At 37.6% G+C, this 21069-nt stretch overlaps 1 protein-coding gene across 1 annotated transcript in view; it reads right to left on the reverse strand.

Annotated features, from left to right (window-relative positions):
- The window catches only part of LOC114294983 (GDSL esterase/lipase At1g28580-like), a 64469-nt gene that overhangs the window by 38938 nt on the left and 4462 nt on the right, over positions 1-21069 (reverse strand). The window contains exon 2 of the mRNA XM_028239166.2: positions 16275-16499. Coding sequence (XP_028094967.2) covers positions 16275-16499 — 225 coding nt within the window. The remainder of the gene's footprint in view (positions 1-16274; positions 16500-21069) is intronic.

The following is a 21069-nucleotide window of genomic DNA, read 5'->3' on the forward strand; positions in this document are numbered from 1 at the left end:
AGAACAACAGCTATTCTCCTAGATTCAGATAATTTCAGGATCTCAAAACCATTTGGCATGGACTTGTTATACTTTTACCCCTTAAGAGGCTCGCTAGGTCGAAAACCCGGAAGGGCAACCCAGGCAAAAGTTAGAGCAAGAAAAAGCAGAAAAAGAACAAAAAAAAAAAGGGAAAATGCAAAGAATGAAAAAAAAAAAGAGAGAAAAAATGAAGAAAATGAAAGAAGCAAAAGAAGAAGAAGAAAAAAAAAAAAAAAAAAAAAAAGATGAAAAGAAATGAAAAGAAGAACAAAGCTCGCAAGATCGAAAACCCGTAACGGGCGTCTTGGCAAAAGTTAGAGCCTAAAAAGTGAAGGTTAAAATACCCGAGTGTACCTTAACCCCGAACTACGTGAGGCTTGATTCCCATCTTTGGGATACGTAGGCAACTTCATTCTGAGGTCCAGCCGTAAAACACTATGTCCATGTAATGGTTTTGATCATCTTTGCTTTCTCTGAATCCAAAAATTCGGTTGTGTTCGTCACTCTAAGGACTGACTACAATGCGCTGCGGCATCATTCAAACAAGGGGCAACTTTCTATTGCTATTCAATGCGTTGCGGTGCCTTTCAAACAAGGGGCAACTTTCCGTTGCCATGCGGTTCTCTTCAAACGAGGGGCAATTTTCCATTGCTATGGGTCCGAGGTTGTACATCTCAAGAGTAGGTTCCGTGCTCATTGAACAATGGTCGTTTGCAAAAATAGTTTTTAAGAATTTTTACTGAGGTTGATTAATTCTCTCGAAAATTATTCCAATTTTTCCAAAACTGGACCATTTCTTGGACCCAAAAAGGAAAATTTTCAGCGCTCATAGCCTGACTTGCATGATTTTAAATCAGAAAATTAAACAAGCATGTCAATCTAACTCTCATTTTGGTCAAAATTGTTTTAGTAGAAAGCCAAAAACAAAAAATGGTCGAAATGATGAACTAGGGGCATAGTTGAGTCAGGTGTTCTGTCTTTTCCCCATTGTCAACATACTTGCCAAGAAGGGCACCATACTTGCCAAGAAGGGCACCATACCTGCCAGAAAAGGGCACCACTGAAGCTATCCTCAAAAGGGCAGAAAGCTCTCGCATCCTCCAAGCAACGAGGTGTCAAGCCAAGTGCGAAGCACGGACTGGAATGGATCAAGATATTCCACTCCCTCATCTGAATAGATCTAATCACGTCCAAACTCCTCAACAGAGCATCGTCAACCGATGTCAGTTGCAAATTTGCTACACACCCAGTTGTAGCACAGCCCCTCTATGGGAGAAACTCACTAGCTGCGTACAGAAGAAGAAGAATCTAGCGGAATGCTAGGGGCAAGAGCCCACAACTTTCTGTTTATCCATCAGCCACCCAGGAGAGGGATTTAAAATGAGAGATTGAAGAATAGAGAGGTGTGTGCTGAGAGAAAAAGTGAGGAAAGGGCTTTTTCAGAAAAACAGAGCTTGAGGGCCGAGTGATGTGAGAATCACAAATGAAAAATGGTAGGAAATAATACCCGGAGAAACTGGCTCCTCGCGTACAGAGAGGTCTCTCGTCTTTGTAACATGTCTGTGTGTCATGTCTCTTGTTTTGTTTGTCTCGATTCTTGCTTTGAGTCGTTCCGAGCGTGTCTCGATGTGTTTAGGTTGTTTTACCTTGTTTTTCCTTTGTTGAGTGGCGTTTAGGTTGTGTGCCTTTTATTTCCGTATTGAGTTGTCTTGCTTTGTTCAGTCGTAGGCTCAATACCTGGTCAAAAACTCATCTCTCAATTTCAAAAATTAAATTGTTGTGTGCTCAGAGTGCTGTGCCATTCTCCACATTTGTGCAAAAAAGGGAATTTGTTCTTTCGAAAACTGCAGGGTTCAACCCAGGTCATGTGAGAACAGTAAAATTAGGATCTATCTGAAGCTATATGGGTTCCAGACTGCAAAGCAAAAGAAAAGAGGGAAAATCGAAGCATCTGAGTGTGTTGCAAACCCCTCCAAAAGGTAAATCAGAGGTCGCGTTTGAATTTGGTCTCGTTAAGGCTTGTATTCCCTTATTCGGCATTTTGTTTTAAATATGCGTTGTCACGCACGTTCCATTTGCATCGTGATGCATGTCCCAATTGCATTGTTATGCACCCACTTCACTTGCATTGTGATGCACGTTCCAGTTGCATTGTTATGCACCCGCTTCACTAGCGTTGTTATACCTATTCATTGCATTGATTATGCACATCTATCTCGCATTGTTATGCTCATTCATTGCACTGTTATACACCAATTCACTTGCAATTATCATTCTTTCTCCTCGCGCGTGCGACGGCTTAGACCTCCTTTGGTTTAGAGCATTTGGAACATGTTCCAATGCCCGCATCTTTTATTCTGAAACACCGGGATACGTCCCTATGTTTCTCCCTCTTCAGTTAAAAGTGTTCGGAATACGTTCCAATACTCACACCATTCTGAAACACCGGGATACGTCCCTATGTTTCTCCCTCTTCGGTTAAAAGTGTTCGGAATACGTTCCAACGCTCACACCATTCTGAAACACCGGGATACGTCCCTATGTTTCTCTCTCTTCGGTTAAAAGTGTTCGAAATACGTTCCAACGCTCACACCATTCTGAAACACCGGGATACGTCCCTATGTTTCTCCCTCTTCGGTTAAAAGTGTTCGGAATACGTTCCAATACTCACACCGTTCTGAAACATCGGGATACGTCCCTATGTTTCTCCCTCTTCGGTTAAAAGTGTTCGGAATACGTTCTAACGCTCACACCATTCTGAAACACCGGGATACGTCCCTATGTTTCTCCCTCTTCGGTTAAAAGTGTTCGGAATACGTTCCAACGCTCACACCATTCTGAAACACCGGGATACGTCCCTATGTTTCTCCCTCTTCGGTTAAAAGTGTTCGGAATACGTTCCAACGCTCACACCATTCTGAAACATCGGGATACGTCCCTATGTTTCTCCCTCTTCGGTTAAAAGTGTTCGGAATACGTTCCAATACTCACACTATTCTGAAACACCGGGATACGTCCGTAGGTTTCTCCCTCTTCGGTTAAAAGTGTTCGGAATACGTTCCAATGCTCACACCATTCTGAAACACCGAGATACGTCCCTATGTTTCTCCCCCTTCGGTTAAAAGCGTTCGGAATACGTTCTAATGCTTATACCATTCCGAAACACTGGGATAAGTCCCTATGTTTCTCTCTTTGTCCCCTTCCTCACACGATTTCAGCGTGTCTGGAATTTATCTTAGGAAGCATGGAACGCGCTCCTGATTTGATTTTCTTTGTTCTTCCTCCACTCACGAGTCCAGTGTGGTTGGAGTATGTCACCATTTTGCATCTATTGTACTCTCTGTTGCATCGCATCTATCATCTATTACATCCATTGCACCATATCTGTTTTATCGTTCGGTCTAAGGAGACCTTAAATCTTGCATCATCACTCGCACTGTTTTGCGCATCGCACTTGCATTTATTTGCACTGTCTTGTACACTCACCCAGTCTAGGAGACCTTAAATCCTCTAAAGGTGCAATTCCTTTGGTGTTTATCGTGCCCGAACGACTTCCAGTGGTCTGGTATAGCCACTTGCCTGTGTCAGCAGTGAGTTCCTAGGAGATCAACTGAGACGGTGGAAACTAGAGTTCGAATGGCTCTTGCCTAGAACGCAAAGGTTCGGGATTTCCGAGACTAAAGTCTGGTTTAAATACCCAGGGGTATATCCTCGGCTTGAAATCTGTATGGCAGCCCCATAAATTGAGATAGCATGTGTATACGCCTCAATTCTGGATACTGAACCAACCTAGTCTGTCACCCTGTTGGAGAATAGGGAAAACTGCGACCATAGTCAGGGAGAAAAGTAGTACCTGCAATTCAACCAAGGAGAAGCGAAAGATCCCCAGTAGTATGAGGTAAGTCATTGCCAATTGCCCCTGTAAGGTACCTTTACCTGTTAGCTATTACATTGCATCTTAGCCACTACATTGCAGTGCATTGCATGAGTCCTCAATTTTCAAACCAGCTTCGCGTAGCGTATAAGTCCAATTATCAAACCGGCTTCGCGTAGCGTATAAGTCCAATTATCAAAATCTTCCTGCATATCATTTTGCATCTTGCCCCCTGCCTGCGGGCATGCCTGCGAGCACATCTTTGTTGTCTTGCCTATTTGTCTAAGTCTTCGGCCTTGTCAAAAATGGGTCGTCTCTAGGCTTTGACATTCATTCCCGTCACGTGTGACTTTCGAGTTCTGTCAAAGAGGGGCAACTGTAGACACCCCATTTTTAACTGACCTTAAGACTCAGACGTCACTGATTGAGCACTTTGTGATGTTGCATATCGTGCTCGTTCAGAGGTTTCAGAGTCTCGGCTGCAAGCCTTGCCTCCGGACTTCCAGACTCTTTCATGCTTTGCCTCGGTTTGTGAACCAGGCTCTGTTTTCTCTGTTTTCTCTTCCCAAAGGGAGGGAGAGGTCTCGTAGATCATCTCTCAGTGGCCGTAGGCTACATTTTGTGGTCGTAGGCCATTTTTCCCGTTTGGAGCCCGGTTTCCGATTTTTCGGAGCCGTTGGCCGTGTGCCTCGGTTCGGGACTGCTTAACCACCTCCGTTTGCTTCGGTTTTTGGCATGCATCTTATTTGCTCCCTTTTGAGGGACACTGTAGCTCGAGAAACCAACTTCGTGGTCGAACACCACTTCCGGTGCCTAACAGTCAGTTTTCGGGGCCTCGGGCTGCGCGTTTCGGCCCCCGAACCTTCATTTTGCATCGGTTTGGGTTCATTTTTGGCAGGGACCTCTGTTTCATTGTTAGAAAGGTCGTAGAAGGGTGGGAGGCCAGTAATTGTTCTGACAACCAGTTTTATTCCTCCATCGCCCTCCATCGCCCGTTTTTCTCACTTGAAAGCCAATGTTGACCACCTTGAGGCCACTTTTTCTTGCCCCAAACCACATATTTGTGTTGTAAACACTTGGGAGGCCACCAATATCATATGGCCAGCCAGTAATTCTTTGTGACCCTTTTGAACCCCTCCTAAAAGTGGCCTTTTCTCTTTCCTGGTTCATTTTCTCCAGTTTTTGACTACATGGTTGTGTTGTGCACACATGAGAGGCCTTCTTTTTGGCATGGCCGGCCACTAATACCTCTTGACCCTTTTGACCCTTGGCCGACCAGCCATGGGGAGGGCCGGCCGGCCACCTGCAACTTCAACAACCGGCCGGCCATGATCCTTGTCCCAAGTGCATTCCAGCCATGTATTCTGTTTTGCACTTCACCCATGTCCGAGGGTTTGGCCTTTTGGGGGGGAAACTTGAATTTGAAATTCCCCCCATTTTTTCCCACACTCTTGCCTATATAAGAGGCCCTCCAGCTCCCATTTCAGGGGTTACAAAAATTGGTTCAAGCCTCTTGCATTGATCCTCCCTCTCCTTCTCTTCCAAGCACCAAAACCTCTCCAAACCCTACACCATTTCTACACCACCACCTAGCACCATACCACCACCATCCATTCCAGCCACTTTGAGCTGTTTTCTAGAGCTAAGGAGCCACCAAACTTGGTCCAAGAGTTGTCAAAGCTTTGTCTACAAGGGTAAGTCTTCATTCTCCCTCTTTTGTGCTTTATTTTTCTCAATATATTGGCTCCTCTTGCTTGCATATTTGGGCTCCGACCCTAACTGAAAATAGTATTATTTTGAAGTCTTTTTCATGTTTGTTTAAGGGCCTCTCCCTGTTTGAGGCTTCCTTTTAACACTTGCTTCTTTACCTCTCTTGTATGCCTCTTTCTTGCATAGTATTTTTGGCCTATTTGTAAACTGTTTTGAGCTTGGTTATGAACTGTGAAGTGGTTTATTTTGAGCCCTTATTCAACATTGTTGAAGGGCTCTTCACTTTTTGAGGCTTCCTTTTGTCACTTGCCTCTTTATCCCTCTTTCGGCCTCATTTTTGCATGTTTTGTTAGCCCCCTGTGCTTATTTTTTTGGGCTCTGGTCTGAACTATAAATAGCCTCATTTTGACCCCCTCTTCATGTTTGATTAAGGGACCTTTGCTGTTTGAGATTCCCTTTTTGATCTTTGTGTTTAAATCCCTTTTTAGGCCTTATTTTGCATAGTATTTTAGGCTTGCGTGTGAACTGTTTTGGGTTTGGTCACTAACTGTAAAACACCATTTTTGGGCCCCTCTTCAACTTTGTTGAAGGGCCATCTTTTGTTTGAGGCCAGCAACCATCACTTGCTTCTTTGTCTCCCTTTTGGCCCATTTCTTGCACAATAGTTTAGCCATACTTGTGTTTATTTTCGTGGCTTATTGTAAACTATAAAGTGCTTCATTTTGAGCCCCTCTTCAACTTTGTTGAAGGGCTCTTGGCCATTTGGGGCCATCAGCTGCTACTTGCTTCATTATCTCTCTTACGGGGCCATTTTTGTATACTAGTTTAGTCCTATTTGTGTCCATTGTTTGGCCTTGCTTAAAACTGTAAATATGCTTTTTTTGGGACTTTCTTGATTCTGTATTCACACTTCATGTTCAAATAATGCATGCTTTGCATAGCCATAGGTCACTCCATGTGCCTAAATTCATGTTTCGGGTCCCATTCCATGCATCGGGAGCCATGTTTCCATGTTTCGGGATCATTTTGCATCGCATTTCAGTGCTGAAACTTGCATGTTTATATGTCATATTCCATGCCTTGCCATGTCTTGTTAGAGTGGCATTTGTGCCTTAGGATCGGTCCTCGGTTTGCGTGCATGTGTGCACGCATTTCGAGTGTCTCATTTTCATACCATTGGCTACTGATGTGAGTGTGGCTGAGGTCCACTCATGTTGGTGTAAGTCCATTATGCATTGTGTATGCCATTTCATTTCATAGCATTGCGTATGCTAGGTTGTATATTAGTGCATTGTGTATGCCGTGTTATCTCGTGCATCGTGTATGCCATTTCATAGCATTGTGCATGCTAGGTTGTATATTAGTTGCATTCATGCATGTCATGCATATTGCATTGTGCTTGGGATAGGAGTTAGCCCGAGCACGAGAAACAAGGGACGTTTCGTACTTCGAGTAACGGAACGTGTCTCAATTCCCTGTCACCGACACTCTGGATTGCCCATGATGGAGTTAGGTCTTGTTGTGTTTTCATATGCATTCATTCTATATTGAGTTGCACAATTCGACTCCTCGGCCATCATGCATCGAGATGCGTGATTGGTGGCACGAGGATCGAGGCATGCATACATTTGTGAAAATATATTGCCATGCCCTTTTCCTGCTCTCTGTTGCAGCAAATCAAGAATCAGTAGCCTTTCAAAAGCCTTGCACAGCATTCCGGCATCAATCGTAAACAGAGGCTAATTGGGGCATTGCAGTGGATTTCTGCGCCAAAGCAACCCGGACATGCATCATTCATCATCCGAAGCAGAGTCGAGGCAGTCCCTGGCTTGCATGCCAATTTAATGCTTTCCTAGTTAAATTTGTTATTTAATTTGGATTCTGTACATATTTGGACTGTATTATTTATTTGGACTGTACTATTTATTTGGGACTGTATATTATTTATTCGGACTCTCTGCGCGAGGGCAATATTGTAATAAGTGTGCGTGTGTGTGATGTATGTCTTCTAACCCCACGTCTTTCTCCCTTTTATTTACCCGCTTATGATGGTTAGGTTAGGACATGTTTCAATTAGCATACATTATGATAGCATGTTTGCATTCATTCATCTGTTTTGCATGCACCGGGCTCGGCACATCATACTAACTGCGTTGTATTTTCAATTCCAAGTTGAATACATGTTAGCTGTAGCATTTCATATGCCATGTTTAGAATAGCCGAGCCTGCTATAGTTGTATTTTTGCATGTGTTGCATTAGACACTTCTGTATAGTTAGGATCATGCATGGATTTCTAATTAGCTTCTGTTTTGGCTTGGAGTACTCGGTAAGTTTTATGCTTTAGCATCTTTGCATGCGTGTGAGTGACTGCCATGATTGCATGCTTACCATGAAGCTATATGCTTATGTGATATAACTGCCTGAATGCCTGTGGGTGTAGGTTGGGTTATTTGGATTGGAACAATTCATTCACTGTGAGTTTTAAAGCCCACTAGATAGTGGCAAAATCATATTTTCTAAAGCCCACCTGAGGGTGGCAAATCCACGTCTTAGCCTACTTGCGGGTAGCACCATCAAACCATTTTCAAACAAACGAATATGAAATGTTTTGTTCCAATTCAGGCGACCCAGTCGATACTTGTATGTTGTGCGCATCACATAGTAATCTAGGCTAATAACCGGAATAAGAACACATAATGTTTTCAAAAATAGATATCATGGTTAGTAGAGGCCGATCTTTGATCGGGCGAGTGGGGGTGCTCACGAAGTGACCTTCCCCAATCGTACCCAAGTTCCCGAGCCGAGGCAACTTTGGTGATGACGGACACGTGGCCTTAGGCAAATGAGTCAGGGTTTCCTAAATTTCTCCAAAATAAAATATTTAGGTGGCGACTCTGTATCTGGCAAAACAGTCCATGTTTGGCACTTCTTTCAAAATCTGTTTTCTCAAAACGATTTGCCGGATTTGGACTCTTTGGTTCAGATTTAGAAACGTGACAAATTGAGAGTCCTGAACTGTAGTGAGCCCAATATCGAACGGAACGGGGGACTCATTCCTCCCGGGGCGTTCGGGGACGTCTACACCTCGGTTCGTTAAGTTTTTATAGAGTTCGAATTTAAACTCGTTAAAATATTAACAAACAAACCCAAACGTACTCAATATTGCTTCGGCCCAGTTCGGTTCGTATGCAGTCCCAAGTGTAGTCTCTTTCCTTATCGCTATAATAATAAATAAAGGAAAAGTTACATTTCAGTGGGGTAGCGAAAAAAAATTACATTTTTATGATGGTGCAATTCTTTTATGTACATGGTGTAAATTCATTTATGTGCTTGGCGCAAGTCTTACTGTGTGACAGAGTTAAACCAAAAAAAAAAAATTCATTTGAAGTGCAATTATTTGATGACTGTTTCATATATTTTCAATTTCTCCTTAAATAAATAAGAATAAATTATAAATACACTTTCTGAAATTTATTTAAAATACGGATTGTCTCCTTTGTTTTTGAAAATTGCAAATACTGTTTTATTAAAAAAAAACTATTTAACAAAATTAACAGAAAAAATAAATTTTGAACTACTCTCCTATACAATAATATAATTACTTGAATTGTTATTAAAATATATTTTTACTATCAATAAAAATTATTTATTAAATTTATTTATTAATAAAAAGTACTCGTTTATTATGTAAATAAAAATTTTAAAAAATAAAATATAATTTTTTAAATTATAAAAAATAATTCCTATTTTAAAAAAATTTAAAAGTTATATTTGTAATTTACTTAATAAATAATACTTCGTGGTCCATGAAAATTTTATTGTATGAATATATTATTCCAAATAAGTACTAAAAGTTGAACCCAAAAAAATTAAAATTAAAAAAACACCTGCTACACACGTGCAACAAACAAACAAAAGTATACTCTGACGTATGTAAGCATGTCACACACTATAATTATGTCGGCCATTAATAGAATTTTATTATTATTATTTTTTTTTGATAAATTACACTTTGCCTCTACACTTTACGTAAAATCTCATTTTACTCTTTACATATCAAATTATAACACTTAATCTTTTACACTTTTGGTCAAGGGTCACATTTACCCTTCTGTCAATAGTGAGGCTGACAGAAGTTATCCTTTAGGGAGTTAAGTGTCACAATTTTGACGTATAAAAACTAAAATAAGATTTTATATAAAGTGCAGGGACGCAAAATATAATTTATCCTCACATGTTTTTTTTATGTAACTAACCTCTTTTAATAATGAGGCTAACAAATTCCACCCTCGCAATTTGAGATGGGCCCAACACGTTTCGGCCTAGGCCCAAACCCAACCCAAAACCTTAAGACTAGACTTGGGCTTTTCATTTGAAGCCTAGCTCGGCTCATTGGCTTGGCCTAAGACTTCCATTTAATTTGTTTAATTAAATTTATTAACAACTCATTTTTTTATATTAATTATTTCTGAACAAATATTAATTATTATTTTTTACTCATTATTTAAATTAATTATTATTTCTTATATATTATTTTACTTACATTACGATGGGTTTAATATTCCTAATGGTTATGTCGATGTTGATACATATACAACACAACATGAATCTTTTGATTCTTCTTCTAATATTTCTCTTCCAACAGTTGGATCATCATCTAGGGGCACAACTAGTAGTGTTTGGCAACATTTTGAAAAAAATATATAAATAATCCTGATGGTAAAATTACATTTAAAGTAAAATGTAAATATTGTACACATTTACTTAGTGCTGCATCTACAATGAGTACTAGTCATTTAAAAAGGTATGCTAACAAACATTTACAAAGTCAACAATCTGATATTAGAAGTCAAGTGCAATTAGGAATTTCATCAACTAGTAATTTGCATATATTTTCATATGATTCTATATATATGCACAAAATTTCGTAATTGAATATATAATATTATTCATTTCAAGAGGAAAAAATTATGTAATTGCATTTTTTTTTAGTTATAAGTACATACTTAAAAAATATAAATCATACATAATTAAATTAAATAATACCATACATGAAATATAAGCAAATATCTTATTAATCTTAACTAAAATACTCCCGTACAATTTTTCTTTTATTTTTTATCCCTAATAAATAATTTACATAGATAATATATTTATCGTTCATAAAAAAATAAAATAAACAAAAAAGGCCTGCCCAAGCCCAACCCAGTCCAGCCCAGCCTGCAACCTGCGACTCGAGCCCAAACTCACGGGCTCGACCCTAGGCCCTATTCTGAGTGGGCCTAAACTTGGGCTTGGGCCCCACCTTTCGATCCATGGGTCGAGCCGAGTCAGACAGTGAAAAAAATAGGAGCCCTCGAGGCCCGAGCTCTGGCCCAAATAGGCCGGGCCGGGCCAGGCCATAATTAGAACCCTACTCACATTTTTCAAATTACACAGCACCCTTATCAGATCTTGTCTCTTAACAAAAACTAACAAAAAAAAAAAAAAAACATAATGACCTTAATGCCCTTCAATGAAATTATTAAAAGAATAATTTTTGAGAGCTCGAAAATCTCTCCCCCTAATCCCTCTAATGCCCAAAACGACGTCGTTTTGGGCATTATTTATTTATTTATTTTTCTTCGTCTTCTTCCATGTTCAGTCGCAGAGAGGAAGAGGGAGAGGGAGAGAAAGAGAGAAAGAGAGAGAGAGAGAGAGAAGAGAGGTCCCCGTCGTCGTCCAGCCCAGCCCGATCGCCGCCCAGCCCAGCCCAGCCCAACCCCGCCTCTGCCTAGCCCCGCCGTCGCAGCCCCGCCTCTGCCCAGCCCCGCCTTCACCTCCTCCTCCCCTGTGATTATGGCCCCCTCCAGTTCCTCTCCTCCTCCTCCTCCTCCTCTTCCTTCCTCTTCCTCATTCTCTGCTTCTGAAAAAAAAAAAAAAAAAAAAAAATTAGGGGGATTCGGGGGAACTCATTTTCGAGCTCCCTAGCATTGCCGTTATTAAAAATACCATATTACCCTATTCCCTTTCTAAGCTTCTCCTACCATTACAACCATCATCTCTTGCCTCAACCATCACATACATGCCACTAACCTTTACCATAATGATTCACACCAACCATTTCTCACCCGTCAATACTCATAAACAAATTATCAAACATTTTACCTTCACCACTACGCAAGATGACACTACCAGTAATTGGTTTCTCTACAGCGGTGTTAATAGCGGGTCTAAGATGTGTAGATGTGTAATACCTTATCGCTAGTGGTGGTGAAAAGAAGTGGCCAAAGCAGTAGGTAAAGGAAGAAGAAAGATAGAAAGGTGATACTCTGCTTGGAAATGATAGTCATGTAATGAGTTTATAAAACAATTTCTCAATTCAACGAGTTAACTCAATTTGAGAGTAAATTTGGTATTTAAAAATTTTAGTTGTTGAGGTCCAGTAAAAGTTATTTGCTAACTCAATCGTTAAGGTGCCGTTTGGTAACACTTACATTTTCAGTTTTCTGTTTATATTTACAAAAATTTTAAAAATTCAAATAAAAACTTGTTTGGTAAAATTTTTTATTTATAAATCAGTGGTCTCAGTTTATAAATTTGTCCAAAAAATGTAAACTCAAAAAATGTGTTTCCGTTTTGAGTTTTGAGATTTTTTTTTTACCACCCAACACTAGCCACCACTCGCCACCATTTTCCACCACCGTCTTCCGCCACCACCACCCATCCCCCACTACCACCACTCACCACCCGCCACCGTCACCCACCCACCCACCACCACCACCACCACCCGCCACCATCCATCACTTGTCGTCGCCACCACCACCCACCTGCCACCACCACCACCACCACCACCCGCCACCATCCATCACTTGCCGCCGCCACCACCACCCACCTGCCACCACCACCACCACCACCACCACCCACTGGCTACCAACCGTCACCGTCACCCATCCACCCACCCACCATCACCACCAGCCACCTACCCGCCACCACCACCCCCACCCACCCGCCACCACTCACCACCACCCGTCATCCGCCACCCACCCGCCGCCGCTACCACCACCACCACCACCACCACCACCACCCGCCATCCGCCACCCACCTGCCACCACCACCCATCACCCGCCACCACCACCACCACCACCCACTCGCTACCACCCACCACCCGCCACTGTCACCCATCCACCCACCACCACCTGCTACCCACCATCCACCGTCACCACTTTCCACCACCGTCTTCCGCCGCCACTTGCCACTACTTGTCATTTCTCACTCTTTTTTATATTTTTAAATTTTTTTAAACATTTTGTCAATTACCAAACGCGTTTGTAGTTTATGTTTTTCTAAAAATAAACAAAAAATAAACAAAAACCAGTTTATAAATTTTTTGTAAATATAAACTGAAAACGTAAACGTTACCAAACAGACCCTAAGTAACAGAAGGAATAAGTTGTAATGTGATTGCAAACCACAAAAAGGGAAATATAATTTTCAAAACGTGAGAGATGTATATATATTAAAAACAAACCTCAGGGAGTGTCACTATAATTTACCCCATTTTTTTTAAGGAAAAATTGTGAACTAGTTGGAAGATCACAACAACAAAAAATAAATAATCAAAAATAAAAAAAAAATTATAAAGTGATGGAAAAATTTAGAATTTCAATTATTAAAGTTGATAAATTTTATCATTAATTTAAAATTTATTTTGAAAATATAGGTTGAATTGTAATTTCTCCTGTTTTATACTTTTGAAACTTCGTCTCTTTATATTTTTTTAATTACAAATGTATCCCATTATAACCTCCTAAATCTTAACCCGTAAACCTAACCCAACCCTCACCTAGCTGCATGAGCTCCAGTTACTTTTCTTTCTTGTTCATTCCCAACTCCGATAACTCTTCCCACCTTTGTCCACCCCTTCTCAACCCATCTTTACCATCTACACCTCCTTCTCTACCCCATAACTTCCTCACCTCTACAACAGATATGAGCTAGAGAGCGTAAAAGAGATCAATTGAGAGAAAGATTGACCATGAGAAAGAACAACTATGCGGTAGCGATGGAAAATGCAGTAAGTTTAGGGTCGCAATAGTGGGAAATAGGGACAGAGGCTACAAGGGGCAGAGGACTATGAGGGTAAGAGTCGCAGCAGTGCGAAGAGTCTGGAGAGAAACAATGATGGAAGTGGCTAGGGTACGGTATTGGAAGTAAAGAAGAACTGGGGTTGGCACTAGGTAGAAAGGGGTTGAGTGTGGCAAAAAGGGCTAAAAAAGGGCTTAAGGAGAAGCGGAGTTGGTAACGGTAGGTGATAGGTGAGATCAGAGGATGGAATTAGGGTTTGAGATTGTGAAAGTAATATTAGTATTATATGGCATGTGAAACATAACAATAATTATTTGTAAATGTGGGTCTAAGGTAACTTAGGTAAGAAGTAGTCTGAAGAAATGAGATGAAAGTTGCTGACAATGTTATTGAATAATTTTTACATATGCAACACATGAATTTTAAAAAGAGGCCATACCTAATCAAATTTCATATACAATGTATACAACAAACATTTTGTAAAGTTTTCCAACTTTGACTTCCATACATATATTCCTTTTGTTTTCAGTTAGATTAGGTGGAATTCTTAGTGTGGAAATATTTAGTGAAAAATTGTTAGTGAGAGAATTAAAAAAAATTATGTTTATTTTATAATCATCGGACTAGTAAGAATTAATATTTATTTTGTCATTCTATAATGGGATTAACTATATGAAATTTCAAAAATACATTTTGATAAATACCCTTTGATGTGTTATTTCATTTTTCATAAATACATTTTGATAAATACATTTTGATAAATTTCATAAGAATTAATTTTTATTTTGTTATATATATACATATTTAATATTAGTAATTATATTTTATAAATACATATTTTTTTTGGTACATATAATTTTAATAAATTATTATATATATTATTACATTTTAATATTAAAAAATTAATTTATTAAAATTAATTTTATATTAAAAATTCCATAAATACCCTTTGATGTGTTATTTCATTTTTGAATATCACCTCCCTAAGGTTGTAAATTTGACCCAGCCCGGGCCCAAGCTTGGGCCAGCCCTTGTCAGGCTACGTGAGCTCGAGTCAAAATTCAGGTCGGGTCACGGGCTGGAAAATTAAGCCCAGGCTTTGGGGGTATTTGAGCCTTGCGTAGGTCGACAGGCCTAAACTTGGACTTAGGCTTGGACCGAGCCTGGGCGGGCCTGAATATTTTTTTCTATTTTTTTTCACTAAAATTTTATTCTTTTTCACTAAAAATGACACTAGGCCTCGGACGGACCGGGCCTCAGGCTGGACTTTGAGTGGGCCTTAAGCGGGCCGATAAGCCGAACCCACAAGTTGAGTCAACTTCAAAATGACGGCCCAAGCCTAGGGCCCTAGGCTAGGCTCAGGCTCAGGCTCGAGCCTAACTCGGCCTAGCCCAACCTAGGTCGCGAGCCATTTTTACACCCTTACACTCCTACTAATCCCCTCATTTAAGGCCTTTCATAGTCTTGGAAGACTATGGCCTTGTTTGGTTTAACTCTCAAAACATAATTTTTGAAAAAAAAATTTCAAAATCACTTTCTCTCTCCCACACATCAATTAATCATTTTTTCTCTCGCACACATCTATTTAACTACAATAAAATATTAAATCATCTCAAACTCCAAAACTATTTTCAAAATATACAACCAAACAAACTAAAAAAATTTATAAACTTTCTTTCCAAAATTTCTTTTAAAAATTTATCTCAAAACACAAACCATTTAAAAACAAACATGATAATTATTATGCCCTTATCACTATTGGTCCAGTTCCATCCATCTCTCAAAACAAACCAACTCTAAAGATAATGGCAGTGGGCTTTTGCACTGCATTGCCCATCAGACCCCACCCCACCACCCCAAACCCCATGATGCAAGTGTTCAACCTCATGATGATGATGGTCTATTACTTCAACATTTTATAAATTTTTTCTTATTAATTATAGTGCTATGAAAAAAAAAATTAAAAATTGACTTACTTTAATATTAATATGATGGGTGTCACATCAATAAATAAAATAATCTAATTTATAGAACTTATTTATTTGTATAATATTATTCTCGCAATAGTTTTGACTGCCATGTTTTTAAAATTATGATAAAATAAAATACAATAAAAGCCTAATTATTATGTAAGAGAATTTCGCAAAGCACAAATATTTTTCTTTGATGTCCAAATTCATTCAGGCAATAGTTATGTTTGTTTAGCACTCAATGACTCGGTGAATTTGATTATAAGATTTTCTATTTCTAAATCTCTCTATTACTTTGTTTAGTTGATTGTGTCTTGAGATTTTTTATTACAAGATTCTCACTTGAGCTAATGATTATGAGTTTTTTTTTTTTTTAAGAGAGTTAAAAAACCATTTTTAAAAAAAAAATTGAGATCAAACAATCCTTCAACATATTCTCCTTTGTGGAATGTGTATCTCCCTAGCCCTCTGTTATCTTCGGATGTAACCTGATTTAGTGCTTAATATATTCTCTTTTTCTGATTAAAAAAATAAAAATAAAAAATAATTCTTCAACATGACTTTGGAAAGGAGAGAACTTACATATATACATATATATAGATACATACATATACATACATAGAAAACTTACTTGAAGGAGTGTGGCAAATAGATGGCAACATTTTCTTGAACCAGTGCAACTGATTTCCCAAAGAACAATTTGTGAAGGGATTGTGAATTCCTCTTTGCTCAAAGAAGTCAACATCCAGAGCAGTAGCACCCACAATTGCAAAATTCACACCTTCTTGGAAATTGATACAACTTCCATTTTGCCCACTAAAATATGGTGGCACCAATGGTAGACCAAGATACTCAGCTGCAAAATCAGTGCACAAAATTTCTAAGTCAAAAAAATAACTTTTGAATTATTTAAACCTAAAATAAAAAATAAAATAAAATTTATTGCTTGATTTCAGACAATTTAGAAGAAAAAAAGAAAAGATAATTATTTTTCAAACAGAACCCACCCTGTTTGTGTCAAAAGTGTCAAAAGATCACCATTTTTTTTCTAATTATTATTTTTTACTTAAATAAATATTCTCCTAAAGCTATAGCTCTTAAAGTATTAGCAAGAGCTAATAGCAAAAGAAATCCATGAGGCCTGCCAATACCACCTAAGCTCTGATCAACAAAGAACTAAACTGATCAATTGACTATCTCCTCCTACAGATAATATCAAGCTAAATGTTGATGGATGTGCCAAGGAAAATTGGGGGGAAATTGATTTTGGAGGACTCTAGAGATGCAAAAAGTTCTTGGATTCTTGGATTCTTGGATTCTTGGATACTCTGAAAAGTTGGATGTAGCAACAAATCTTGAAACAGAAATATAGGCTATTTACTGCGGAACAACCATCATTCATAAAAAAAGATTGGAGAAATGTGGTGATTGAAACAAGCTGTTAAGATGCTGTCAAACTCATTGATGAAGGAGCTCACTCAAACTACCTTTACTGTACTCTTATGGAAGACTTCAAATTCCTTACCTTCAGAATGGATTGGACTATCAAGCACATTTTTTGAGAAACCAATCAATGTGAAGATGCCTTTTGCTCATATGGGAGAAAACCAAATAAAAGACTTGAAGATCTATAAAAAAAAATCTCCTTATTTTGTTGAGACCCATTCTAATAATTGACGACGTTAAAATTGTATATAAGAGGGATTAGCCTCTCCTTTCCTAGTTTATGCTTTTGTTTTACTTTTCGTATTATTTAAAAAAGAGCTAATAACAAAAGCAAAGCTAGTAATATATATATATATATATATATATATTTCTTTTATTACTTTCCCTTCTAGTAATGAATGATTTTAAAAATAAAAAATTTCAAAAAATGTCCATACAAACAAAAACAAAAAATATTTATTACAATTATCACATTATTTCATTCAACTTTACAGTACAAAAAATTAAGATTTTAAAATTCAAAATTTAGGAATAAAATTATTTTTTAAGAATTAAATATTTTTATTGCGAAAAGTATCGTTATTATATTTTTAGTAACTAAAATTGAACATTAGTGATGAATTATTATCTTTTTTGAACCAAATTTTTTGTCTCAAAAAATAAACCATAAACTATTTTGAGACCAAATTATTTTGTCCTAAAAAGTGTATTTATTAGTGACATTTTCAAAATTTTGTCACTAAAAATTTTATTTTTGACTTTTCAGGATGACTTTATAACGACTATACTCACGACAATAGAAATTGGTCTTTAAATATCTTTTACAACAAAATTTTTACTTTAAAACACTAAATAATTTAATCTTTAAAATTTTTATATGTTGTAGTGTTAAGATTGTGCATTTAGATTCTTAATTATAAAAAATATACAAAGACCTACTTCTAGAGGGGTGAAATTGAAATAATTTCGATAATTCAACAGTCTAAATATACAATTTTAAAATTGAAAGGGTAAAATAATATTCCGTGTTAGTTGAGCCAAAAAAAAAAAAAAAAAAAACTCTAAACCAACTAAAAAGTAAACTTTCTCAAAAATAAAAATCTTCTACAATATTTGCCAAAGGCATCAACTGTTTTAGCAATAATTTCATCCTAAAGAAAAACTACTTAAAAAATTGTACCAAAACAAGATTGTAGAAAAACCCAGTTACTAAAAGCAATCGTGCATATGAATATGTATATATGTCACTACAACAAAAATAGTCTTTAGAGAAGAAAACTAATGACGAAAATAAATTTTGTCACAAAATACGTATCTTTTCATGACGAAAATAATATTTCGTCTCCAAATGTACCATTTTTAGAGTCAAAAATAAAATTTCATCACCAATCTAAATACATAATAAAAAAATTAGGTGGCGAAATTATTTTTCATCATTATTTATATTTTTTTTGTCACCGAAGATTTTCCCGCTATTTTTTTGGAGGGTATCAAAATTTTGAGACTTTTGGTGACGAAACAATTGGTCACCAATTATAAAATTATTAATGACGAATATATTTTTGTCACCAATAATTTTTAATATTCTAATATCATTTAGTGACAAAACTATTTTTGTGGCCAATATTTTTATTTTTGGTGAAGAAATAATTTTGTCACCAATAAATGATTTAGTTGCTAAATATTTTAGAGGGAAATGAAAATATATTGGCGCCTATAGAAGCAGATTTATTCATCTTAAAAAAAAAAAAAAAAAACCTGTTATGCTTGGTTGTACACACAGACCTCACACACACACACACACACACACACACACACCTTATACTCATTCACGGGACTAAGTTTCCTCACCGCCGCTGCTAACATTTTATCGATTCACACACATCGCCGGTGTGCGAGGCTCACCGCCGACAGCCTTTCACTACAAAATTGATTTGATCACATAGCTATCGATATCCGATCAACGTGATATTTTATAGGTATATAGTACTCGACGAATTCTACAAATTAACAGTTCGAATTATCAAAACGAAACCCATGGTGGCCCCCACGAACCCAACAGTGCACCTAGTCCTAAAGCCTCATCCAATTTTTTTCATTTTTGTTAATTTGCGAAGACCTTTCAAACCGTTGCAAAAAATTAATCTACTAATATTCCACCAATACTACAATAATACATATAGGTCACACCTAAAAATTTAAAACCATCCCACTTTTAATTCAATATGTGATAAAAAAAAAATGTGTGAAGTAACTTTTTTATTTTTTATTTATTTATTTCAGCAGCCCACACCCCCCCAGCCAACAAAGAAACAATTCATTTTTTATTTTATTTTTGAGATTCCAAACATATCTCTCAATCCTCTCTCCCTCTCTCCCTCTCTCTCTCTCTCTCTTCAAGCGCTAACCCTAGCCTTCTGCATATTCTAGATCGCCCGGCACCCGTTCGACCAGCTGAGAGTGACCAGCGGCAGCGATCGGCGAGCAACAACGGCAACTAAGGTATTTTCTTCTCTTCTATTTTCTTCTTCTCTTATCTTCTTCTATTCTTCTACTATTTTGCTAATTCAATTTTTGTTGAAATCAACCCTTGATTTTCGATTTTTGTTGAAACTAGCCCTTAATTTTTGTTGAAATCAACCCTTGATTTTTGCTCTATATATCTCTTTCTCTCTCTCTGCCCCCTCTCCCCCAATTTCAAACCCTAACTATAATTTTCGATCTCTCAGATCTCAGCCCTTTCTCTGTTCTATATCACAAAAGTCATTTTGATTTCATTTCGCTTATTTTGAAGTGTTTCATATGTTAAAAATGCTAAATGTTCGATGCGTTTATTTACATGTTTGTTTATCTGCATTTTGTTGATCTTTACCTCTCTTTCTCTCTCGCTCACTCATCATATTATTTTCCTTGTGGCCTTCACTATGTGTATTTAATTCAATTCAAAATATGAAACCAGGTGCCATAGTGATTCTCTTATGTTTTGAATGGCTTACAATTGAAATTTGCACTAATTATGGCCCAGCAATTTAGTAAATTAAAGACAATCTTGGAAGCATAAAGATTTATGGGCTCTGAGTATCTAAAGGAACAAAAAAGTCATGGTACAAAAAGTTTACTCTTGGACTACCCTTAAATTTGAAATTGAAGTTTTATGGCTTTCAGTACATACCCAAGTATATAATTGTTGGAAAACTATATAAATTTGACAGAGCCCCCTTCTATTTGAATGTTCTGTTTCCTAATGATGGCATTGCAATTTAGATATAATTAAGAGTGCACAGGTCGATAAGTTGGCCTTTGGACAAGCCATTTTACACTTCAACATTTGTAAAATAAATTTTTTTTTTTTTTGGTTGAGATTTTACAGTTAAAGAATGGATGGAGGGTTGGTTATTCTTTAAGTGGTGCATGTATAATTCCTGGAGTGTGTGCAGTGTGATGGTCTTTTTCTTTGCCTAAATGCATTGTACTCACTGTCCTTCTGGAGGATATTTTATTATTTAATGTTGTTATTAATTGTTAAAGTGATAAAGAGCATATAATACACACACACACACACACACTCACACACTCATATATATATATATATATATATATTATCAACAACCTACATTCCTGAAAGATGAGAATCCATCACCCGAACAAACCTCCCTTCTCTGTTCTGACATTTCAAAAAAAGATTCTCCCTTTCAGTGCCTTCTTCCTCAACTTACTGCTCAATCGCTTAGCTTCAAAACAAGTAAAAGAGAGAGATGGTAGAAAGCCTCCCCTCACTTTCCACCACCACACAACAATTCCCATCACCTGCATCAACAAACTCAGAAGTCTTTCAGCCCTGTTGAAGGAATTTCTTCATCCCCCTTTTAATACCCTTTGATTTTTGTTTAATGTATTTGCATTGGTTTTTTTGTCTCAATGCACCATATTCATTGCTCATAAAAGGAAAGTTCTACATTTAGTCTGTTAATCATTTTATG

Source organism: Camellia sinensis, chromosome 9 (genome assembly GCF_055761805.1).
Source record: "Camellia sinensis isolate YWXY chromosome 9, ASM5576180v1, whole genome shotgun sequence".
NCBI classification, from domain to species: Eukaryota; Viridiplantae; Streptophyta; class Magnoliopsida; order Ericales; family Theaceae; genus Camellia; species Camellia sinensis.